At 33.8% G+C, this 26,964-nt stretch overlaps 2 protein-coding genes and 1 long non-coding RNA gene across 4 annotated transcripts in view; all 3 read left to right on the top strand.

Moving 5' to 3' along the window:
• Window positions 1-26,964, top strand: part of LOC140057082 (enoyl-CoA delta isomerase 2-like) — a 442,575-nt gene that overhangs the window by 107,907 nt on the left and 307,704 nt on the right. The window lies entirely within an intron of this gene.
• Window positions 8,343-10,159, top strand: LOC140057183 (uncharacterized). Its single transcript, XR_011846881.1, has 3 exons — window positions 8,343-8,605; window positions 8,966-9,128; window positions 9,252-10,159. It is a non-coding gene; the product is annotated as an uncharacterized lncRNA (long non-coding RNA).
• Window positions 16,668-26,964, top strand: part of LOC140057026 (protein disulfide-isomerase TMX3-like) — a 31,179-nt gene continuing 20,882 nt past the window's right edge. Inside the window, exons 1-4 of one of the 2 annotated variants that reach the window (XM_072102561.1) lie at window positions 16,668-16,931; window positions 23,584-23,662; window positions 23,904-23,943; window positions 26,057-26,180. In XM_072102561.1, coding sequence (XP_071958662.1) covers window positions 16,907-16,931; window positions 23,584-23,662; window positions 23,904-23,943; window positions 26,057-26,180 — 268 coding nt within the window. In that variant the 5' untranslated portion in view covers window positions 16,668-16,906. Of the gene's footprint in view, window positions 16,932-18,192; window positions 20,729-23,583; window positions 23,663-23,903; window positions 23,944-26,056; window positions 26,181-26,964 lie in introns of those variants that run through there. The other variant, XM_072102560.1, reaches the window with a different exon arrangement.

Raw genomic sequence — 26,964 nt, 5'->3', positions numbered from 1 at the left:
GAGTTCATCTTTCATGAAAAATTACATCAATTTTGTTGAGAATAAAATTTACAAAAGTCTGGGCATCATCATTAGACTTTCTTTTTTTTTACCCACTAACATTCTTCGTATTCTTTACTGCTCACTTATCATGCCTTATCTTAACTATTGCAATATTGTCTGGTGCAACTCTTATCCTTCCAATATTAAAAAACTTCAATCTCTTCAAAAAAAGGTTATCAGGATTATATCTGGCGCCCCACCCCTGTCTCATTCATCTTTTTTCTAAACTTCATTTTCTCAAAGTCTTTGATATCAATCTAACCCAACAAGGCTCTTTCATCTTTTCTTCTATTAATTCGAACCTTCCCCAACATCTTTGCTCCATGTTCACTCCTAATTCTTTAATTCATTATCATCATACCCGTATTAGTTCAAAATTACATATTCCAACCCATAAAACCAACCACTTTCAACACATTAGGTATTCCGGACCCACTTTTGGGAACGATCTGCCACTCTCCATCTTAAGCTCTGTTTCTTTCCAGGAGCTATTAGAGCCTTAAACATCATGTAGACACTTTACTTTTACTTTTTGTAATGTTTTTGTTTTTGAGTTCGTGTTGTGTCCGTTGGATATTGTGCTTCGCCAACAGAGCAAACAGAATTTCTATGGTTTTTTTTTCTTAAAACAAATGACAATAAATGATACTTGACTTGACTTGAAATCATTTTTATTTAAACTTAAAATTCACCTTATTTCCAAATATTAACTATTCTTCGGTCAATTTTTTTTATTGTCTGTGTCAGTGATAGGTACGCCCTCCACAAGATGCGTTTTTCATCTTTCTGGGCCTGTACCTTCTTCTTTCTAAATTTTGTTTATTTATATATTGTTCATTGAAATCAATTTTGTATGAAAGCAGAAAATAAATGTTGCCTTGAATTGAATAAGAAACTGCTACATTTTTAACAGTTTAAAGACGAAAAGGTTTTTGAAATAGGATCATATAGTATTTATTTTTACATAAAATGTAGTTTGTGACCTTATAAATTAGGTCGAAAAAACGTAGGTCGTAGGGCTTTAACACATTGTTACAGTAATAAACTCACTTATTTTAAACTTGAAATAAGGTGTTAGCTATATTATTTATAGACAAAATTTACAATTTCTAGAAAATGGTGTGATGGAATTTAGAAACCATATGTACAGCTGTACTAAGTATAAACAAGAAATATTTCTTACAAAAAACGCCGATCGACATTCCTTCAGATATATTTATAATTGTTAAAAAGATGTCCTTTAATCGCAAAAATACATACAAATCAAGGATAGTTCTTTAATTATGAATTAAATGCCCATTATTTCACTAGTTAATTGTATACTATAAATACACAATTTTTAATAATTTATGGAAAATATGTTTTTGTTACCATGGAAACGTGTAACAAAATAAAAATGTATTGGTTAATCGCAAAAATACACAAAATCTAACATAGTTATTAAATTATAAATCACATCATGCCCATTTTTTCACCAGTTAATTGTATAATATAAATACACAATTTTCAATCAAAATGTTTATTAAAAATATGTTTTTTTACACATAGAAATATGTAATACTGTAAATAAATAATAATAATAATAAATTAAATTTATAAAGCGCTTCAAACTGACAGAAACAAACTCTAAGCGCTGTACATGAAAATAACATAAACATCAGCTTAATCTAAAACAATCAATACCACCAATTTAAAAATTACACAATAAAAAAGACAAAAGTATATACAACTGAGAACAGTCTTAAAAACACATAATGCTGCGCCATCTCAAAATATCTTAAATGAGTTAATACTGTGATAACTATGACATATTAAATAAATAAGTTTTAAAGTCTTTTTAAACGAGGTAATGTTTGTGATTGCACGAAGCCTTTTAGGCAAGCGATTCCATATACTTGGACCTGCAGACACGAATGCCCGTTCACCATAAAACTTTGTATAAGGCATCTTTGTTGAATCGTAAAAATTATTTGCACGATAAAATTTCTTTTTCAAACTGTCGAAATTACATCATGTGTTCATTGAAAAATTTGATTCTGATAATTTTCTTTCATATTTTCTTCCATGACTGCAGAGATTAAATACCTGTTGATAAATAATAATTTAATTAATTAAAATAAATTCACTTTTAAAAATAATCTGTATTAATTTTTTTAAATAAATGTTAACTGAAGAAAATGCAAACATAGATTTTTATAGCAGTAAAACAGTTTAATCAATTAAAACTAAAAACCTACAAAATATGATTCCTTTCATACTTTGTTAAAAAACATAATCCTCAATAACCACAGATTATCCCTTGAAAATAAGTGAACCTGTCCATAATGTATTTAACTTTCACGGTACGGACGATTCCATTTACCATAATAGGGATGTTAAGCATTTCAAACTAATATGTTTTAAAACACTTAAATATAATAAAGTACCTATTTATTAATATTATTAATTCGGATCGTTATGAATAGCAAATATATTATTCATAATTATAATCAATGTTGGTTAAAATTTAATATATATAAGATTTAACCTCCCTTAAGCCAAAATTATACTGACAGGTCGTCTGCAGGCAGTCCCAAGTAAGCCTCAGCCTGAAACAATGTAACTAAATGGACTAGCCTATATGGCTTGATTGAAAATCGAAAAACATGTGCCTACTAATTTCTTTTTCCGTTCATCAATTCTCAACCAATCATTTTAATATTTCAAAAATAGGTACTTCAAACATACTTTCATATTATTTGTGTCTTTGATTTAAAATATTGCATCAACCTACCGAAAAACGAAGACAATTTTTGAAAGTTCATCAATTCTGTTCTAGACATCGTTGTTTGTTATTGTTGACAAGCTACACTTGCATTTCACTTCCGAAACCAATCTAATTGTCAATTACCCCAGGTTGTCACGGAAACTCCAATCAAAAAGCATCATACTTTTTGATGATCTCCAAAAATGGGCGGTGATAAACTTCAAACCAATCAAAGGGCGAGAATCCAAAATTGTTCAACCGTGAGACCTCATAGACTCTTTTCCCAGACATTTTTTGGGTTAACCAGCTTGAATCTATAAATTATAGTCGAGTTTACAAAGTCGCATTTCTGTCAGCCTTTTTTTTTATCACATGACATATGTAATTGCAATTATCTCTGTTGCTATGCATTTTAGGGTATGGGTGTAATGGAAATAAATGATCAGTATTTAATTCCCTTTCCAATGATACCACTCACGATCATTTTTGTTAAAGTTAGTCCGCCATATTGAAAATCAAAATGGTGGCCACTTGCCATGTTCGAAAAAATGGCACTTGTTCAGCGGAAAATTCTGAGTCAGAAAAACGTTGGTGCCGACAATTAAAATCAAAAGTCTACAAGTGCCCATTTTTCGACATAAGCTCCTGGACTAAGCCTATATTAAACAAGGCCAACAGCCATTAAGTCGCGTGCTACAATGCATAGTGATACCGGACCGACAGACAGACCGACAGACAGACCGACAGACAGACAGACAGAGAGACCGACCGACCGACATAGTGAACTATACTGACCGAAATTACTGAACATGTTTAAAAATGTTGAAATGTTTAAAAACATTTATTTTTTTAAAATTTACACGTGCGTAGCCTGTCACTTTCGACGTGCTCGTATAACGTAATTTCGAGTTGAAAAGTAAGTCAAGAAAACAGAAATCGGGCAAAAAGAGTGCGCAATAACATTTAACGCGCAGTGCGCGCGCAAAAATATGCGCACTCATGGCAATTTTGTAAACGCTTAAAATTGCCTGAAATGTACTCTTATTTCTTCGAAAATGAATTTTGAAAATGTTAAGCGCGCGTACGCGTGCGTTACATGCGCTACGCACGTAATTGTATTGCCATTATGATGATTTATGCCCTGAAATTTATGAGTACCAAATTTTATTTAATTGTGATTCATGGTTGTGAAGATATGATTACAAACGTGATTTCGTTAAATCGTGCGTAGACCGCGTAATTTTTTATTGCGCACCGTGAAAACATAACCACATTGATTCCTGGCCATAAGCAATATACTGTGAAAAATTGACCTAGCTAGATTAAACTGATATCAAGATAAGGTCTTAAAGCGATAAAACGCATAGTGATACCGGACCGACAGACAGACAGACAGACCGACAGACAGACCGACAGACAGACCGACAGACAGACAGACAGACAGACAGACAGACCGACCGACCGACATAGTGAACTATAGAGTCGCTTCCACGCGACTAATAACAATAGACATACTGTATATACTTGCCAATAAATGCAAATGATCATAAGTAGCCCATAACACTAATTGTCTTTTGCATAAGATAGGCCTCACTACTATATCACTTTTATACATTTATTATTATATTATCCTAAAAAATGAGCTGTATCCACTTAGGTTGTGGCTCTCATGGTAACTAATTTTAAAATCATATTCAATTAACATTTTCAAAACTTTTTAGAAACTTTCAAAACAAGGAACTATTTTTTCAATGATTTTCAAAAAGTACATTACTCCATTAAAACCTGATTAAAACACAAATTATGTAATACAGTATTTATTTCAGTATGTATTGGTACTCATTTTAGAATCAGTGGCACACACTTTTCGGTGGTGCGTCCATACAAATATAAACAACAACATATAAAAGGTAAATGATGATAAAACTTACATAATTTACTTACATTGAAAAAAAAAAAATGTACAGTAGTAATTGCACACTTGAATAGATACTTAAAAACAATTGTATAACGAGCAAATCAATATATCGATGCAATAGGTCAGTAGTAAATACACATTAGGGCCTACTTACAAAATGTCTGACAGAAAAAAATAAAATATTATACATAGTAAATAAAAACTATAAAAAAACAAACAAAAAACAATTGGATAACAGAATAAATGTACAATATGTGAACAGTATAAATAATACATAATCATGATAAAATTACTACGTAAATCGAAATAAGCACAAATATATGTTTATATGTACTTGAAATTATAGATACAGCAAACAACAAATACATGATTTTATTTGTTTAGTGATTAGTTATTGGTATATCTAACTGGTCTATCAATGTATAAACCAAATAAGCAAAAATGTCTGACAAAAAAAAAATACTTATACATAGAAAATAAAACTAAAAAACAATTGATTAACAGTATGAAGATACAATAGGTCAACAGAATATTATGTATTATTATTATTATTATTATTATTATTATTATTATTAGTGTTATTATTATTATTATTATGTATTATGTATAATAATACATAATCATGATTATTTTTACATAAATCGAGATAAACACAAATATATGTTTATAATTATGTATTTGAAGTTAGATAAGCAAATAAATGATTTTATTTGCTTAATTAGTTATTGATACAACTACTAACTAGTCTATTAATGTAAAAGCCAAACAGGCTAATTATTGGGGTAATGTTGGTAATCTCTTATCTAACCTGGTATCCCAGGCACGTTGTAGGTACTTTTTACAAGCCAAGTCAAAAATTTCCCCAAGAACAACGTTTTCATTATATAAATTGTCTAATAACAAATGTAATTGCATTTAAATTGGGTTAACCATTACCGGGTGATTCTTTGGTGAACATATCACCCATGTTACATTTATGTAAGGCTTCTTTAACTTGATTTAACCATCCCCATTTTAATTTATCTTCAAGAATGTTTATGGCGTTAAAACCATCTGTCCTTCTCCATGTTTTTTTAGGCGGTTAAAATATTTAATCCGAGAGTAGTTTTTTAAGCGATTCTAGTGATTGCCAGCCCAAGTCACCGTATAGAGCCTCTTTTGCAACGTTACGCGGAGCTTTAAGAATGGTTCTCGCCATTAAAAACTGAAGGTTTTCAAATTTTGCCATTGTTGTTTTTCCGTTACGGTACCAAACCGAGCATGCGTAATTAATGGTAGGGATTCCGATAGATTTCCATAATAGGTCCCCGTAATAATTTCTGTTAAAATCGTCTTATTCATTTATAATGGATTTAATATACGCAATGATGCGATTACCCTTCTTGATAACTTCGTCTATGTAAAGATTGTCCGACAACGTGCGAGAAATATATACTCCCAAGTATTTGTATTTATCAGTTTCTGTTATAGAATTGTTTCCTAACCTCCATTTTCTATATAAGTTGGTCCTTTGTCCTGTGATAAGGACATTTGATTTATCATAATTAAATGACATTTTCCATTGTTTTTGTTTAGCGAATTCTGTAGTAGTTAGTAGGAGCATTTTAAGTTCCTTCTCGTTTTCTCCTATTAGCACGACGTCGTCGGCCCATAATAAACAATTCATTTTAGTGTTAAAGATGTTAACACCTATTTCTGAGTTGTTAAGCATTATACGTAATTCATTGATTGAAGAGTGTTGGCGATAACGAGCATCCCTGTTTAACACCTTCATCGATATCAAAATGGTAACTCCGTCTCTAAATTAGCAAATTGGACCTTACATTTAACATTCTCATATACATTTTGTACGATATTAATTAGGTTACCTTTTATACCGATTCGATGTAATGCTTTTATTAGTCCTTCTCTCCAGACTGTATCGAATGCTTTTCGGAAATCGAGAAAAGCCAAAAATGTCTTTTTACCCTCGGCTTGTCGAGTAGCTATCAAGCTTTTAAGGGTGAAGATATGGTCTTCACATCGTCTATCTCTACGGAAGCCCCCTTGTGCTTCGGTTAATAAATCATACTCTTCAAGGAATTCTGATATTCTTCGAGAAATTATTCGACTATATTTCTTAGCAATGCATGAGTTTAAGGTAATTCCTCTAGTTATCTAAATTTCGCCGGTCGCCTCTTTTAAATATAGGAACTATTGTGCCGTTGAGCCTTTTAAACAGTTTATACAATGTTGCAACCATTGTGTTACCGCCGTTTTTTTATCAATTGGTTAGAAATTTGTTGTTTTTACATTGGGAGACTGCGTATGTTACATCTTCACATGAGAATTCGAGTTTATCCAGAGTAGCGGTTTGAACATTCGTGTTGTAGCTTTCAGCTAAATTGTCATTAAAATAGATCATTCTCTACATCTAAATTTTTCTTACCTAAAGGCCGGTGCACACCAAACGCGAAGCAGCGAATTTCGCGTTAAAAAGTGACGCACGCGGCAGGCGACGGACGCTTCCAGTGTGAACATTCAATTCAATTCAATTCAATTCAAGGAACATTTATTCACGTCCAAAAGACAAAAGTAACAAAAACAAAATGGCAAGTGATAAAACAAGAAAATGGACGAAGGCAAATCCCAAAAAGATTACAATCTTGTGACGGGATTGCCTTTACAAAATATTTAAATTAAGAGAAGAAAAAAAATATATAAATAAAGAAAATAAATTAATTAAACAATAAAGAAATACAAAATATATATAAAACCAGTAGATAAAAGTTGGAATAAAAAATAAAAAAAGAACAGAAAAAAGTACAGCTGCATGGCATATAGCGAATATGATGACAATTGAATAATAAAGATAGCAAGTCACGGAACATGGAAACAACGACCATATCAAACAGATCGATCAGTAATGAGACAAAAGGTAATTTTTTATGTTATTATTGAATGAATAGCGGTTAGCAGCACAGGAAATTGAGGGGGGTAAATTGTTAAACAATAGAGGTCCAGAATATCTAATGCTATGTTGAAAATAATTGGTGTTATGGTTAGGGATATATATGTTATTTCTTGTTCTAGTATAATATTTATGAACGGTATTATTAGGAGCGAAAAGGTCGTTAAGATGGCAAGGGAGAAGTGAGTGAGTGGCCAAAAAAACAAAGACACCTTGCTGGGATAGGTTAATGTCCGAGAGTTTGAGAAGATTGAGTTTGGAGAATAAGTGGGAGGAATGTGACAGTGGATGAGCGCCAGATATAGTCCTGATAGCTTTTTTTTGTAGGATAGAGAGTTTAATGATGTTTGAAGGGTAAGTGTTGGCCCAGACAATGTTACCATAGCTCAAATAAGGAAGGATGAGTGTGCAATAAAAAGGGTCCTGAGAATATAGTTGGGAGGAAGGAAGAAAGCCTAGAAATGATCCCAAGGTTCTTAGACACTTTGTTCTCAATTTCTTGGATAGGCCTATGGGGTTTCCATGAGAGAGAGTTGTCGATGATAATGCCAACATACAAGCGAACAGTGTACGATAGTCGATCGAATTTCAACTTCAACGCGTTGAAAACGACAGCAGCGAAGGCTTCGCACGCGAATTTTCAAAAGTTGAACCTTGGTCAACTTTTTGAGGCGTCGCGAGCGCGGTTCGCGTTCGTCAACCAATCAGAAGCCAGGAATATCTCTCATCGACGACACCGACGGCAAAAAAATGGTGGCTGACGAGCGAGGTCTTTATGGAAATAATTTGTCATTACCCTTCTTCTTGTCTTTACGATAAGGGAAGTAAAAGTCATACACAGACAGAAACATAAGGATTAATGCATGAAGACAATAATTTCAGACAAACATCTGTGTAGAAGAATGCCAGAAAAACTAGGCCTAAAACGCGTCAGAGATCAATTTGTAAAGTGAGTTGGCAAGCCTTCTATTTCTAGCCTACCTAGGTTTAGGCCATACTAGGGCCTAGCTAGGCCTACCTAGCCTAGGCTACATATACCCTAGAGTAGGCTAGGCCATGCCAAGTAGTACTTATAGGCCTACATAATACTTACTAATCCCTACTAGTCTACTATGTGCTAGGCCAGGCCTAGCCTAGGATAAGCCTACAAATAAATGAATACAGTACTAGGCTAGGCCTAGCTACTTATTATTAATATTAATTAATATTTATAGGCCTAATATTTAGTTGATTTAGTGTTGTAAGGCTAGGATAGGCCTAGTAGTAATATTAATAGTTACATAAATACTGTTGTTTTTGTTTCTTTTAGGTCAATTAGATGAACATTGATAAATTGGATCCTTCAGGCTATTACTGGCGTTACAAACTCCACCAATGACCAAGCTAGTAGTTTAAGCGGTCAGTATATTGCCATGGAATTAAGAGCAATTGCTCCTCAAAAACGTGGACTGGCAATTATGAGGCTGACACAGGTTTGTATAGACTTTTTTCAAATGTGTATGTCAGTTGGTGACATACATTGGCCAGAAAAAATGATTTGAGCAATATGCCTTACTATAGCAATTTTGTAATACTTGTTTCATTTTTTTTTATAGAAAATGGAAGAGATTAAGGAGGTGTTGGACTGTAACTAGTATTTATTAAGTGGTTATAGAAGGAAAGCTGAACTGAATGTCTTTTTTTAGCAATAGAGAACACATGGAAATATATGTATATGTTTTGTTATACAGTACTCCAATACTAAAAAAATAGTCAAATTGGCTGCCAGCTAATGGAATTTTTTTCATTTTATAAGTGAAAAGTTTTTAAGTTTTTTGGGTTTTTTTCTATGTAAGTGATTAACTTTGTTAAAACTACAAAATGTCCTATTCAAATTTGATTTTAATCATCTTCATTTTTCATGATTCTATGGGACAATACATCTTTAAGTTTAGTGTCATTTTTTGGACAAGATATATTGTCTTCCTGAAAATATAATTTAAAACATTTTCCTTGTGTGTAATACAGTATAACACTTTAGGGTTAGTTATTCACTTTTAACAATAATAATATTTCTTCAATTTTCATTTTTTTTGGGATGATACATTTTAAATTTATTATTTTGATATTATTTTGCGAAAGTATTCAGGAGTAGTAAAAAAGAAAATCTGGTTGATATTTAATGATACCTTTAAAAACAATGATTCACTATTTCAATAAGTGTATTTATGTGAAAAAGTCATAAGATAATATACAGTGTAAATATGAGTTTGGGATATTTATTACATTTAATCAAATGAGAAAAAAACTGTATGTTTTGTCATGAATAATATAATATTTAATAATAATTAGAAAATGAACGTGAAAACTTTACATTAATATATAGGCCTATAGTTTATATTTGAAAGTGACAAACCCAGGAAGATTCCCAGTTCGTGTTTATATGAAATGTTTTATATGGTTATAATAACCTCTGTTGAAAGATATTTGTAACACCACTAATAAATACAGTCAGCAGATCACATGTACATGTAATCAACATGCAATAAATGCTTTAATTCTTGTAACTGTATTGATATTGGATACATCTTCTTCTGTCCTTGTGTTGTGATATATACATACAATCATGCACATTTCAGGCTTTGGAAAAGGATAACATTTTCCCACCAAAACCAAACACTGTGATTGGTGTAACCAGGGAAGAGTTAAATTACATTTTAATTTAACTCTTCTCTGGTTAAACTTACATAGGAAATACTTCAGTCATCTTCTCTGATTATTTTAAATGTAGCATTGTATTGGCCAACCCACTATCTCCTAGGCCTAGCAATCGCGACGAATCAGCACATCGTGACGCGTTAACCGACAAGAAAAACTAATAGACGCATGACAATTCAACTTTCAAAGCGATCCGTCGAATGACGCGTGACGCATGACGCTTCGCGGCTTCGCGTTTGGTGTGCACCGGCCTTTAAGGTATTAAAGTAATTGGTTAACGAGGACTTAATTATGGGTGCGTCTGATGTTACATTGTCCGTTCCCGGAATTATTATAGATGTAACACTGTTCGTTCGTTTATTTCCTTTTAAAACTGACCAGAAGTCTCTAGACTGAGGTCCGCCTTTTTCCATTATTTTTGAACATCTATCCACCGGATTTGCATCATTTTTTGTCTAATTAATGTTTTACATTCGTTTCGTTTTTCCAGAGATTATCCCTTATAGTTTCATTAAAGTCAGAATTAGTTTTGTTCTTACAATAAAGTCGGTGTGCTCGACACGCTTTTCTTCGTTTTTAGTCGCGTGGAAGCGACTCTATAGTTCACTATGTCGGTCGGTCGGTCTGTCGGTCTGTCTGTCGGTCCGGTATCACTATGCGTTTTATCGCTTTCTGACCTTATCTTGATATCAGTTTAATCTAGCTAAGTCAATTTTTCACAGTATATTCCTTATGGCCAGGAATCGATGTGGTTATGTTTTCACGGTGCGCAATAAAAAATTACGCGGTCTACGCACGATTTAACGAAATCACGTTTGTAATCATATCTTCACAACCATGAATCACAATTAAATAAAATTTGGTACTCATAAATTTCAGGGCATAAATCATCATATGGCAATACAATTACGTGCGTAGCGCATGTAACGCATGCGTACGCGCGCTTAAAATTTTCAAAATTTATTTTCGATGAAATAAAAGTACGTTTCAGGCAATTTTAAGCGTTTACAAAATTGCCATGAGTGCGCAGATTTTTGCGCGCGCACTGCACGTTAAATGTTATTGCGCACTCTTTTTGCCCGATTTCTGTTTTCTTGACTTACTTTTCAACTCGAAATTACGTTATACGAGCACGTCAAAAGTGACAGGCTATGCACGTGTAAATTTAAAAAATATAACTGTTTTTAAACATTTCAACATTTTTAAACATGTTCAGTAATTTCGGTCAGTTGGTAGGTTGGTCGGTCGGTCGGTAAACACTAAGCACGCGACTGCAGCCATCTATATGGCCTTGTTCCATTGACTGTTCAATATCACATTCAAACCATTGTTTACTTTTTCTGGACTGTTTTTTATAACCTATTGTCTTTTCGGCAACAGACACTACAAGGCGTTTCCATGATTCCCACGCTTTATTAGCATCTAAATGGGCTGGGTCCCAGTTAGTGAATTTAGATTTAAGTTCCTCTTGGAACGTTGTCCAATCGTGGTTATACTTTATATCCCATCGTTGTTTAAATGTTTCAGGGATTGTCTTATTATTATTAAATGATTCCACATTCATATCAATTATAATCATGTTATGATCGCTACCTATGTGAAAGTTACATTGGTCATCTATCATGAATTCATTTATATAGTTTTGAATATTTGTTGATACAAGACCATAATCCAAAACACTTTTATGTTGATTCTTTTACCCACGTAAATACTCCTGTACATTTTTCACTACCGTTAAGGATAAACAGATCACCATCATTACTAAAATCTATAAGTCCTTGACCATTATAGTTTATAGATTCGTCTCCATCGTTAATCAAGTGACCAATTTTGCCGTTGAAATCTCCGAGAATTATTATTTTAGCATCATTGTCATTTTGAGAGATCTCTAAATTTTCCGCTAATAAAGAGACGAACATCTCATCAGTCAAGTTGCGATCGGTTCCTTCACATGGGAAATAAACTAAAGCTATGTAATATATTGAATTGGTAGAACTATTAAATTGCACTTTTACCCATAGTCGTTCGAGGGTATCACATCTCGTATCTAATACATTTTTATTTATTTTTATTTATTCAATTTCTGCCATAAACATAAGAAGACAAAACAATTATAAAAGGAGGCACGGAAAGACCAAACAGGTGCTAAACACCTATGCTAGTTGGTCAACCCAGAACAGAGAAAAATAAATAAATTACGTTCTACAATAAAAGCACCGACAAGAAAGCGACCAACTACACACATTTTCAATATCAAAATTATTTTTAAAATAAATATTGAGATAATTAAGTAATTTGGTTTTAAAAGAACTAACAGAAATATTTAAGTTGCGGATTTCACTGGGTAAGTTATTCCAAATTCTGGTAACACGTGGGATAGGCTATATGATAAAAAGAAGATTCAGTTCTGCAGTGACGAATATCAAAAAGAGTACCAACAGAAGAAGAGCTACGAGTAACACGTTGTGGATTACGAATATTAAATAAATTGTCGGGATTAATTATATTAGAATTGAAAATCTTAAAGAGAAAAACGATATCAGTATAGTGACGCCTATAACATAATGGTAGTAAATTGCATGTTTGAAGTCTGCATTTGTAATCAGCTTCAAAATTATTTAAAATAAATTTAGTTGCTCTACGCTGAACTCCCTCAAGTTGTCTTATATAAGTTTTGTAATTGGGAGACCAGACAGTAGAGCAGTATTCAAGGTCCGGTAACTACGAACAATACTTAAATAAAGAGACCGTTTTACATGTGAATTACAATGGAAACTAACACGTTTAACCAGGCCTAACATACCATTTGCTTTGGAAATAATATAATTATAATGAGCCTTCCAAGATAAATGAGAATCAATTATGATACTAAGATCATTCATTTCACTAACTCGTTCAAGAATATTGTTATTAATTATATAATCAAAAATAACAGAATTTTGAGATCGGGTAATAGAAATAATTTTACATTTAGAAGTATTAAAATTCAAATCCCATTTTTTAGACCAGCTGCTCAGAGTATCAATATCAATCTGAAGTGAATGGCAATCCTGGACACTGTGAATTTCTCTGTAACATTTGGCATCATCAGCATAAAGAGCAATATTTGTGTCACAACTTAAATTATCAGGCAGATCATTAATATATAGGATAAACATTAATGGCCCTAGAATCGATCCCTGTGGGACACCTGATGATACTGAGAACCACTCTGAAGACTGACCTTCAATTACAACTTTCTGTGTTCGGTTTGTTATATAATTACGAAACCAGGTAAGTAAGTTACCAGATATACCATAAGACTGCACTGAAGTTTATGAATCAATTTAAGGTGAGGCACAGAGTCAAAAGCACGGGAAAAATCAAGATAAATTACATCAGTCTGACCTAACTGCTTATCTAAGACTATATACTAAAATCATTGATGACCTCAGTGAGTTGACTTGCTGTTGAACGACCTTTAACAAAACCATGTTGCCCAGCATATATCTTGTGTTCAAGATGAGGATATATTTTGTCAAAGACGCACCGTTCAAATACTTTAGATAGATGATAGATAGATACTTTAGATAGATGAGTGAGTGGCCGAGCGGTTAAGACAGTGGAACCTTAATCACGTAGCCATAACATCGGCAGGGGTTCGAGGCTCACTCACTCCATGGTTCTGGTGGTAGAACGAGTCTTCTCGGATAAGGACTATAAACCGTAGGCCCAGTGTACACATCTAGCTCGTGTGCACTTTAAAGAACCTAGTACATCTTTCGAGACGAGTAGGGGGTTACCCCGGTGTATTAATACATCACAGCCACTGATCACCAACTGGGCCCTCTGGGAGACCAGTCTTTGACTGAAGAGGTTACCCAGTATAAATATAAATATAAAAAAATAAAAAATAAAAAAAAAATACAGTACTTAGTAGGGAAATTGGCCTATAATTGTTTACGTCCTCTTTATTTCCTTTCTTATGGACTGGAGTTACATGTGCTGCTTTCCATGAAGATGGAAGAGTACCAAAGCAAAGTGATTTGTTAAATAAACAACACAATGAGGAAGAAAGCTCAGCTGCGCATTCCTTCAGGATAAGCGGAGAAATATTATCAGTACCAACGGCTTTGTTGGTGTTAAGATTGCGGAGTACAAACTCCACGTCCTCAACATGTATAGTAATATCAGAAAGTTTGGGAACATGTTGAACCGCGATTTCTGGCAAATTCGTATCACTGCTTGAGTTAAACATAGACGCTTTCTATAGTCGACGATGTAACTGTTTTTGTGTTGTCGTGTAGGCTAGAGTTGAAGGTAGAGATTTTGACTTAGTTCTCCCTCTAACAAAACTCCAGAACCGTTTAGGATTTTGTTTGAATGTACTGGCGATGTTCTGCACATATCGATGATATTTGGCATTTATGATGTTTTTTAAGCGATTTCGAAGTAACCTGAAAGGCCCAATGCATTTCAGAGTTCGTTCTTTTAGCTTTTCGTCGGACTTTCTCTTTCTTTCTCGCCATAATCTATGATCTTAATGTCGTCCCTAATTAGGAAGCCGATCCCGCCTTGACTTTTTTAGGATATGATCATGGAGTAAAGAATCTTTACTCCATGATATGAGAGTCGGGTTGGTGAACATCAGTCCAAAATACGCAGAATTTTTTCCAAAATACGTCAAGTTGAGGGCGCTATACTAATCCAAAATACGCGAGTCTTTCCAAAATACGTCAACTTGAGGGCGCTATTCATTTTCCAAAATACGCAAATTGTCCAAAATACGTCAAATTGAGGGCGCTATTCATTTCCAAAATACGCGATTTGTCCAAAATACGTCAATTTGCAATTTGGGACCGCTAGTAATTTTCCAAAATACGTCAACTTGAGGGCGGCAAACTTTTTTCCAAAATACGAGAGCCTTTCCAAATGTATCATATTGAAAGTGTAAGGTAGAATTACAGTTTAATGTATTAAAAAAAAGTTTCTTAGAGTAAAACAAACAAGTACATTTTAGTTATAAATGAAAGTATTGGAAGGCAGAATTTTTTGTAAATAAAATGTCATAGAGTAGCCAATTATTATTTTTCAATGTAATCATTTATTACTGAATAAAAACAAATATGTGCCAACATCAGTCAATAGACAGTGCCTATAATATACATTAATAATGTCTGAACGATGTACGATTGCATTGCCAGACGTAGCTAGTTTAAATGAGGCATAAACCGGCTACAAAAGCAGCATGTACGTATAGTATTTAAGCATAGTCATGGGCATGTGTTATATATTTGGTGATCTACAAAATCGATATTTTTCCCGAGCTCGACAGACCAACATCGCTTTCAATTTAATGTACAGTACTTATGGTCAAATAAGTTACCTAATCTGAAATCTAACATAATAGTTATTTCATATAATATATAATAATAATAAAAAGCATATGGTATTGTAATTAAAATAATATCAATAATTGGTTAGAAGAAGTAAAGTAATTATTTAAATCGCGTATTTTGGAAAATGAATAGCGCTCTCAAGTTGACGTATTTTGGAAAATTACAAGCGGTTCCAAATTGACGTATTTTGGACAAATCGCGTATTTTGGAAAATGACTAGCGCCCTCAACTTTACGTATTTTGGACAATTCGCGTATTTTGGAAAATGAATAGCGCCCTCAAGTTGACGTATTTTGGAAAGACTCGCGTATTTTGGATTAGTATAGCGCCCTCAACTGTACGTATTTTGGAAAAAATTCTGCGTATTTTGGACTGAATTTCACCAACCCTATTGTGATATGATGATCTATTTTTCCCAATCCAATTATAACCTTTGATTTGTATTTCTTCCTTATCTTTCAGAAATGATTCGACTATTCCAAATACATTAATTTTATTGATAAGCTATTTCATTTTTGGATATCATACTTTTTGCTTTTGTAGCCTCTGATATTATTGTATGCTATTTTAATGTTAGTAATAGTATTACATGATTTAGATTTCTTTTTACCTCGTTTAACTTAGGATCAGGATTTACACTATTGATACTAGCGATATCTTCGCTATTTTTGTTAATTGCTATCTCATTCATACAGGTATTGTTATTACATTCGACAACTAACAAATCGTATATATTGTCATGATTAAAAGACATTAAATTACCCCTGGTTGGTTCAGGATCGGCGTTTACTTCAGTAATAGGATAAACATTAGTCTAGTACATTCCTACTCGTCGTGAGAGGCGCCCTATCTCGAGCGGTTCTCTAATTTTTAAGCGGAAGTGTGGATCATCAGCAGTGAGCTGGCTGCTGGTTGGCCGACCGACCGGCTATTATACAAATCTCTCTGGGAGCTGCTGTACTGGGGAAGTCGAGCGTGACATCTTCCCTAATCTCTTCCTCCTCCAACCAACCAACCAACCAACTAACTTCACGCCGGTTCCTACACCACCATATCTTGAGCTATCTTTGCTTACTGCTGTATGAAACCATTCATTCTTCTGATTCTATCCTATATAGGCCTAGCCTAGATCATCTTGAATTTCACATCTGAACCCGTAATAATAATCGCCAGTAATGTTATCATTGCTGCTATTGTCGGGTAAGTTACAATTCAATTAAAAAAAAATAGCCTGCACTAACTATCCTAGCTAGGCCTAGCCCTAGGCCTAGCCTACTAGCCTAGTAGGCCTACTAGGCATAGTAAGTAGGTAGGCTAACTAAACCTAGGCCTGGCCCTAGCCTAGGCCAGGCCTAAGCCTACCTAGCCTAGTAGGGCTAGGCTAGGCCTAGCACTATCTAGAGGCTAGGCCTAGGCGCCTCTATTAAAGCCTCCCTCGGGATTAGGCCAAGTTGAGCCGCCGACAAGTTGAGCCGCCGCCAGAAAAACGTTATTTTCTATGAAACGCCAAATGCTTACTTTCGCCGGTGCTCGTTTCTATTTAATAGAAGTTCTATTTATATTAATTATTAGATATAACGATGTATATTCCAAAGTTTATATATCACGGTTTTTAATATATATTATTAAATATTATAATTAAAGAGAAATAATTATGAATATCTGACTTGTTTGTAGATTCCAAAATATAAGGCCTAAAACATGACCGAAAGTGATCGTTTTTAGCCAAAAATGACGTAAACATGTTTCCCCCTTAGGCGGCAGTTGTATGAACTAGGCCTACTCCATTTTTCGGTAAAATAATTGCATAAAATCACCGTTTTTTAGTAAAATATTCTGTGTATTAACATTGTAAAATTCAATAAAATATGATATTAAAAGATAGTAGATAAAAAATAATAATTATTTAACCTCATTTGAAGAGTATCAATACTCTATTAGTCCTGAGAGACAACGTGATTTTACGCGAGAAAAATATTATGGAGTGCACTGCATTTTTACCTTGAAAGATTAAAAACAATTAAATTATTAAATATGACTACTTTCCTTTGCTGTGTTGTTATGGCGGTTCAAACCAACAAAATTGTAGTATGTAATTATATATATTATTTATTTTCATGACACAATAAACCTAAAGACCATGAACTTATGTACTAGGAAACCCCTCTATCACTACGCGAAATGTCGTAAAAGACGCACTGGACGTTTCATAGAAATTACCGGCGGCTCAACTTGTCGGCGGCCCAACCGGTCATATCCCCTCCCTCGGACCCTCGTCTTCTGAAAGGATGCTAGTCAAGTCGCCCCATCGCAAAGTCGCCCCTTACAGAGTCGCCCCAATGCAAAGTCGCCCCTTACAGAGTCGCCCGACACAGTCGCCCCATCGCAAAGTCGCCCCATCGCAAAGTCGCCCCATCGCAAAGTCGCCCCAACGCAAAGTTGCCCCATTGCAAAGTCGCCCCATTGCAAAGTCGCCCCATCGCAAAGTCGCCCCAAAACGTTAAAATAGTTTACAAGTGCGTAACATGTCGCAATGATACAAAAAATAACACGGAACGTGTAGCCATAAAATGGGAAGCCCCGCCATGTAGTCTCAGGTTACACGATCGGCACGCTCCCCCATCATCAGCAGAGAGGAAGCCCCCGACTAATCACTACGCGGTCGCACTGAGCTCACCAGAGGGAAACCCCCGTAATTACTCAGCCGTTGTCGCAATATACAACGCACCATCTGAAGATGGGGAAACCCCACCGGAGTTTTACGATGATATCAGTCGCGTTGCGTCGTGAAATCGGTCGTGTTTAATTTTGGTCGCGATAAAATGATGTTACGATCTAGATTATTTTTACTTTGGTCGATGAATGTTTATTATTATTATTAGGGCTATATTAATAATTGATTTTTTTTTTATTTTACAGGTTTAAGAAAGAAAGAAAGATGTGTGCCTTAAAAATGACAATTTGTAAACATAGTTTAAGATTATAGTATTATTCGGCATAACAGTTCATAATTATTTAAATGTGAAATATTTGATAGGGAACGTAGGCTACGTCTGTGTCTTTTATTTTATATGCAACAAATTACGTAAAACAATTTATTTATAAACATTCAGTTTACTAATTTAGTATTACAATTAACATTGATTATAAGCCTGGAAAGGCAATCGCATCATTATATCCATTATAAAATTGCATCAAATAACCACTTATGTCGTAAATGATGACGGCGTGCGTGTGTGTATTCGTCGTACATCCGTGTACGTACTATTCCGTGCCTCTTCACTGTCTTGTTTAATTTAAAATTAAATAAACACCCGATATGAGGATATTTATTAGGCATGATAATTAGAATGTTCTATAACCAAAAGGGTTGAAAAGAATTTCTTCATTAAAATGATCACTGTACTGTTGAATAAAAGGCGACTCGCAATCTGAAACCAATCGGAGCTGCGCCTTCTGGTATCTGTTTTCTCACAGCTGCTACGTCTTTCTGCTGACCGTCGGGGATTCCCCTTTTTAAAAAACACGCACACGATACTCTACGATGGTTTTTCCATGGTCAAAATGTAGCGTTTCAATTTTGCTAAAATACCTGCATGTATAAAACAATCATATCGGCGATGAAATCCTTTTTTTTTTTTAGTATTTTTTATTTCTTCATTTCTAAAAGTCATAATAAATTAAATACAACAATAGACACATAACTTGTCAATAAATGCAAAATGATCAATAAATAGTCTATAACACTCATTGTCTTACAACGCTGTTATTGTTTTAACTAATCTATACGAAGGCCTACTACACATTTATACATTTATTATATTATCCTAAAAAATGAGCTGGTATCCACACGTAGGTTGAAGAAAGATTCGTAATTGTGGCTCTGGTAACTAATTTTAAAATCATATTAAATTAACATTTTCGAAACTATAAATCAGGGATAATCTTTTTAGAACTTTCAAACAAGGAACTATTTTTTTAATGATTTTTAAAAAGCACATCACTCCATTAAAACCTGTAAAATAAAAATTAAACCACAAATTATGTATATAATAGGAAACATTATAATGTATACGACATTTAGCGCGACCAAAGTAACAACGTGATCAATGTCAAACGCAACCGATATGATTAAAACAGCGTACTAACTACCAAAATAAAACCGTGGGCGACTTTGCGATGGGGCGACTTTGCGTTGGGGCGACTTTGCGATGGGGCGTCTTTGCGATGGGGCGACTTTGTGATGGGGCGACTTTGTGATGGGGCGACTTTGTGATGGGGCGACTGTTCCGGGGCGACTTTGTATTGGGCGACTTTGTATGGGGCGACTTTGCGATGGGGCGACTTGACTGGATCCCTTCTGGGATTGTCTTTTATATAGTATGGTTGTTGTCAACTTCTACTGTACTGGCGGCAGGAAGAGCATTCCATGAATTTACGGCATATGACCGTTTCGGCCACAGACAGTTTCGGCCACAACAGATTTCTATGGCGCATATATTAGACCGTGCTATTGTTTTTGCTATTAGTTATCGCATCTCATGCTTTGTTGTATAGTATTTTTTATGACTATTACTACCATTACAGTGTTATCATTCTTAACGTTATTCCACTACAATTTGCATTTATTAGATTTGTTGTTTCCAGTTTAGTTGTATCATGGAGTCTTGGCGAAAAACAAATTCAACTGTCAGTGACACAGTTAAACACTCTCTTAGTACAGATGTATTAATAGTTTGGTTATGAAAAAAGAAATGCTAAGAAAAAAAAAGAAATTTAATTAAAACGTTTTTCCTTCCATTGCTTAGGTGACCTAAGGAACAAAGAGGAATATCAGGAACTCACACATCAACACAAGCAGAATCAAGAAGAAAATTAGTGATAAAAAAAAATAAATTTAATAAAACTTTGTCGTCTTCATTTGATTGGTTTTTAATACAACACAGGAGTAATTAAATGTTTTACCATGGAGCTCAGGTCATGTCTTAAGAACACAGGTGCATAATAAAACGAACATATCAGACCCAACATAAAAATAATAATTGAGTAATTTGCGGCGATATGCATTTAACATATTTTAACATGTCAAAATAGAAACAAAATGAGTAATAATTCAGATAAAAATGCGACTAAGGATAACATTTGTTGCTTTCAATGCGAACGTCAGAAGTCCCCAAACTAATTACTAGGCCTATTATCAATTAATAATTGCTGCTATAAATATATTGAGCAAAACGTTGAATTGTATTATTTTTCAATAAATGCTAAGTGAGTCAGTAAAACAACAATTTAAAAAATTCATTTTCATTTATCCACTAAACTGTACAAGTGTTGCTTAAACCACACTCCAGAAAAGAAAATATGAAAGAAATTTGCAGAAAGAAGCAATTAAACACTGTTATTTCAAAGTTCGGAACATGCGTAATTACTACGGAAATTCGGACCAATATTTTGGACGTAGGGAAATGAAGATAAATAGGCTACTATGGAAATGATGGGGAATCCCCGGCAAAATGCAATGACTACGGACAAATCAACGACCCATATGACGGGGTTTTCCACGTACCTTCTCATGACGCACACAGTCAGAAATTCATTCCGAGCCTGTTCAGAAACATATCTATAAAAAAATTCTTCAATGCCTTCGCATAATTCCTCTTGGGTAGTGGGGTTTTACTAATATTTCAAGTTCATTTTATTAGGTAAAATTTTACACGCAAAAACAAAGCACGCATTTCTATTAACATTTATTTACCAGTGTTTCATTTACATCTTACAACATATTAATTCTTAATAATTATATACTTTCTTCAATTGTTTCTTCCGATAAAATAAATCGTATTCTTAACCACTTTGTTCTTCCGTTTCTTATTCCTTCAAAGTTATATTTATTGTACACAATAAAATTAGTATATATCCCTACGTACTTCAATTCGTTTTATATTTATAGAAAAATGTACATACAATTAGTATCACTTAGGCCTCATTCAATTCATTTCTTTTATTTGTAAAAACTATACATTTTAATTTCAACCGTATTGTATTTTTTGTACTCTGAAATATCGGTATCTACGTAATTCTTTGTTGCTTATCTCATCATGCCACCTAGCTACAAAATACGTGTTCATATTTTATTTTCATTATTAATTAATTAATTGTCACGTTTGTCTGTGTCCGTGTTTTCCTGTGTAAAAACAAAAAACAAAAGTAAAACACAATGAAATTGATAATCCTGTATTACATTGTCGTGTCTCATTGTTCCCCTATCAATGGCACTATGGGCGTTCCATAGATATGGTAGTAATATTGTCTGTGGCCGAAATTGTCTGTGGCCGAAGTTGGCCTAATCCGAATTTACGACTCGTTGTGTAAAAAAATGACTTCGGCAATTTAATCGAGCATTATTCTTTTTCAGTTTATGTTTATGATCCCTAGTGGCGGTATATTCAGACTTATGAGAGAGTAAATAACTATCTATAGAAATAATATATGTTTGAATCATGTCCCCTCTAATATCGTCTTTCTTCTAAAGTTGTTAAATTAAAAACTTTTAGCCTATCTACATAGCCTTTGCATGCCATGCAAACTAGGTGGTAGCCTAGTTGCTCTCCTCTGAACTTTTTCTAATAAAAGAATGTCTTTCCTTAGGAGACCATGCCTGTACTGCAAATTCAAGATGAGGCCTGACTAATCCAATATAAAGCGATTTAATCATATCAACTAATTTATATTTAATGGATCTTTTAATAGACTTGCCTAAAACTTGATTTGCTTGTTTGGCTGCTGCTACACATTGTTTACTATAGTCTTAAGAGATTTATCAATAATTACTCCCAAGTCTTTTTGTTCTGTTGCTTCATCATCATCATAAGAATGATTCACATTATTCAATCCTAGGTGCATGACATTGCCTTTACTAATATTAAAGCTCATTAGGGAGGGACTCACGACACCAAAGTGATAACTTGTCAATATCATTTTGTAGTACTCCAGAATCAACCTCGGAATGCACACGTCAAAACAGTTTAATGTCATCAGCAAATTTCAACAATGAAGAATCAATGGAAAAATCTATATCATAAGTAAAAATAAGAAACAGCACCGATCCAAGGACCCAACCCTGAGGCACACCACTCACTATAAATAGGGGCCCACTCAGATTTCCTACCATTCACAACAACTTTGAAATCTATCACTAAGCCAATTTTGTATCTACATGCCAAAAGGACCTTCAATACCATGAGCCAAAACTTTATTCAACAACCTTACATGAGAAACTTTATCGAAGGCCTTTTGAAAATCAAAATAGATTACATCTACTGATAAACCCTGGTCAATATCATATGTCACCTTCTCAAGAAACATAAGTAAATTTGTCAGACAAGATCTCCCTTTCAAGAACCCATGTTGGGATGTATTCAGTAAATGTCTAGAGGCCTATCCCTACCTTACTACTACAGATCATAGAGGCTAGGCTAGATTAAGCCTAGTAGTAGACCCTAGGCCTACCCTCCTATACATAGGGCATATCCTAGTTAGGGGCTTAGCTAGGCTACTCTAGCCTACGACTAGACGTACACAGCATGGATTTTTTTTTATCAATGTTGAATTTGGAATGGCATATAGATAACTGTTGTCAAGCTCCTATCTTATATTGCTACGCGCCCTATAAATCCATGGACGTGTAGCAGCGCTATAAAATCTTTGGTCTAAAGTGGATGGATTAGATACACTGGATGTCTGGCGGTGTCACATTCTTAAAAAATGAAGACAACATTTTTGTAATGAATTCATATCTACAATTCAACAGCTTCCATAATAAGTTTTAATCATATGTTTACTTTATTCACAGGTATTTGTTTGTTTGCACCGATGCTTGTCTTAGGAGGTGGTGAAGGAACTTTTAATCCTGTACTCAGATTGGGCGATGAGTAAGCAAGTTTAAATTTAAGTATTGACATATTGCTAATTAGTGTGGTTAAATATTTAGTTCCAGCTTGATATTTGTGGAATGGGGTGTATAATTGTTTTGGCATAGCAATTTGATATAAATTTATATTTAAGTTGCATGAATATATTCATTTTTGTAGAATGATTTATTTTGTGCAACAAAATATATTCAATAATATTAATCAAATAAGTAAATGTATGGCATTTGTTTTTTTACCATAGATTTATTGAGTTGAGTAAAGAAGGAAGTTGGCTTGTTTCAGTGAGTATTTGTACCAGTAGTTGGTATAGAGATTATCTTGTACATTAGTTAAAATAAAAAAAAAAAACTGATGATGATGATGATGATCAATATCATTATAAAACAAGAAAGCCACTTCGAGAGTGCATACCTCCGCCTACTGTAAAATTCTCCTACATAAGATTTCTCCGGGGCGGGATTATATATATTTGTGTGTGTCTTAATGCTGTGTGTGATTTAGGCTAATTTCACTACAAGAATTTGGTGTAATGGAAACCAGCCTTTCAACTAACAATAGTATCAGTTGACTAAAAATAGAACAGCAATGCCGAAAACAAATGGTTGAATTTGAAAACAAATAGGATTTTGAAAACTATCCGTATTAAAAAACCTGTAAATTAAATCAAATTATGTTTTAAAATTCCAAATCACAAATTATAACTCTTGCCTGAAGTGAAGTTTTTTGAACAAGTTGTTCTCGAGAAAATGCAAATTTTAGTTTACTTGTTACTTTAAGACGCTCGCCGGCTTTTGAAAAATTCTGTCCTATCTTTTAATACTAGCAGATCTGAAAATTAAAAACTAAAAAGTGGTCCAGAATTGGGACCGTGGTCCCAAAATTTCATGGAATGGTCCTTGCCCATATATCTAACTGTATTTTCATTTTGGTAAAGATCTTGTAATTACTTTTTGAGTAATCCTGCTAACAAACAAACAGGCAGACAAACGCAATCGACTACATATACCTTCTTTGTGGAGGTAAAACATGTGTCTCAAAATTTGTTTTGTAAATACTGTACAGAACATTCACAACAAATCTGTATAACCCCAAAACCAGATCACAAAAACATCCTGGATAAAGATTATTTTTTAATGACAATGCATTTTGACTGTTTAGTTCCTGTATCGTGAATTACTGTATCATTGTGTACAGTACACTACTATACTAATACTATTGTTTTTCTGTTTCCTGTTTATGAGCTCATGAGTCACATGCTTACTGTATATTGAGTTTTCGAGTATAATGGTGGTGGATGAAGTAATTTATAAGAACATATGATGAAATAGTTACCAAGCTTGGAGTAGTTGCATTGGGCAGAATTCCATCTAGGTCATCATATTAACTGTACCTCCGCCAAAGATGTTATAAAATCTTCTTTATTTGTATACCTGTTTGTCTTTTTGCCAGATGTCAAAATAACTGAACAGATTTTGACATAATTTTTAACTTGAATATGAACATTTCTTTAAATTTTGGAGGTATGATGTGATCTACACAATTACATCTTCACACCTGCTCCTAAACTTCAGGTCATAAGAATGTTAACATTTATCAATTTAAACATTTATAAAATTAATTCTTTACTAAATTAGAGCATGTTTAAAGCCCCATTCCCTACGTTTTTTAGATCTAATTTAAGATCACAAACTATATTTAATGTAAAAATAATACTATATGGTCCTATTGCGATAACTTTTTTCGTCTTTAAACGGTTAAAAATGTGAAAAATAAATCGATTTTAATAATTATAGCGGCCCGCTATAAATCCCAAAATGCATTGCGCGCGGATTGATATTTTTGTTTTTCACCTGTAATTCGCCCACTTTTCGATCGATCGTGAAGCCAAAACAAATGGAAGACTCCTAACTTTTCAGCGAAAATACCGGGTTTTCCCCAATATTTATCAACGGAGTCTGGCAAAAATAGAAAGACAATTAATGCAGCAACTATACAACGTCAGGCTAGGTATATAGCTAGCGTACGATGTTCGTACGTTACCGATGTTTACCAGCTAGGCCTACAAAACTAAGCCTAGCTAGGCTAGGCCTGAGACCGTCCACGAGAGGTCGATCGCCGCGAGCTACTTAGGTAGTGCATTGTTTCTCACTTTTTATCATAATTTACCATAAAACGTACATTTAAGACAAGGAATGACATGGTTTAATGTTTTTAAAGTGATATATATGTATTATTTTCCAAAAAACGTCCAAAATTGCAGGGAAGGGGTCTTTAAGACAATTTTGCCAGATGTAGTGATAGATGCAACTTACACCCTCAATTTTTAATATAATATATTTTTTTTAAAAGGTATATGAATTATATATTTGTATGAATGTATTTGTTTGATTCAAGTTTTATGCACCCTGGTGTGGGCACTGTAAGCAGTTGAAGCCCACTTGGACAACAGTTGGTAAAACATTTGCAATGTCAAATTCACATGTAAAAGTAGCTGTAATAGATGGCACCAAAAATTCTAGTAAGTGTTCAATTGTACAGTATATTTATTTTATTATTAGAGCTATAAACACATTTTAAATTTTCTGTTTACATTGTTTCATAAAAAGCTACATTCCTAAAAATACAACTACAGTTAAAGATCCAGTACAGTACTTCAAGGTAAGTATTTTCTAAATCTCTAGTTTTCACGCTGCTGCTCTAGCCCGCTACGTCCCATTAGGACTACTCAATCAGAAGCTAAAGCAAGCAGCAGTTATAGTTCTAAGGACAGACAGTTTTGTGAAAATGGAAACTCCACTATGATTTATTGATTCCAGCTGCTACAGTAGACCCAAAAAACGGCTGGGAAAGAGTCTATTAGGACATGTCATGCTAAAATTACAAATCCCTAAGCATTTCTGGTGGTATATTCACTGTCAGATATTCATTGAATTATTATCGAAACAGTCCATTAAAGTTTGTGTTTGTAATAGGATACTTCACAATTGAAATATCTAGGGTGATGAAGTGACCCCCAGATTTGACCTTAGCAATAAAATTAACTAAAGTGACAGAAATTGAGTATTCACTTCTGTAACAAAAAAGTAATATTTATTCACATATAAAAAATGAAAAGAAACCCAAAAACCATTGTCTGACCGACAATTTAAGTATTTGTTGCTTTAAATTACATTTTTTTCAGGTAAAATAATTATCTATTATGTGACAATAAAATGACACATTCAAAAACATTTGAAATAAAAAATATTTTTCAATAAGCGAGCAGCGTTTTTTGTAAGAAATATTTCTTGTTTAACATGTGA

The sequence above is a fragment of the Antedon mediterranea genome, chromosome 8 (assembly GCF_964355755.1).
Source record: "Antedon mediterranea chromosome 8, ecAntMedi1.1, whole genome shotgun sequence".
Taxonomy (NCBI): Eukaryota; Metazoa; Echinodermata; class Crinoidea; order Comatulida; family Antedonidae; genus Antedon; species Antedon mediterranea.
Note: the sequence above shows the minus strand (reverse complement) of the source record. Positions and strands in the feature narration are given on the sequence as shown.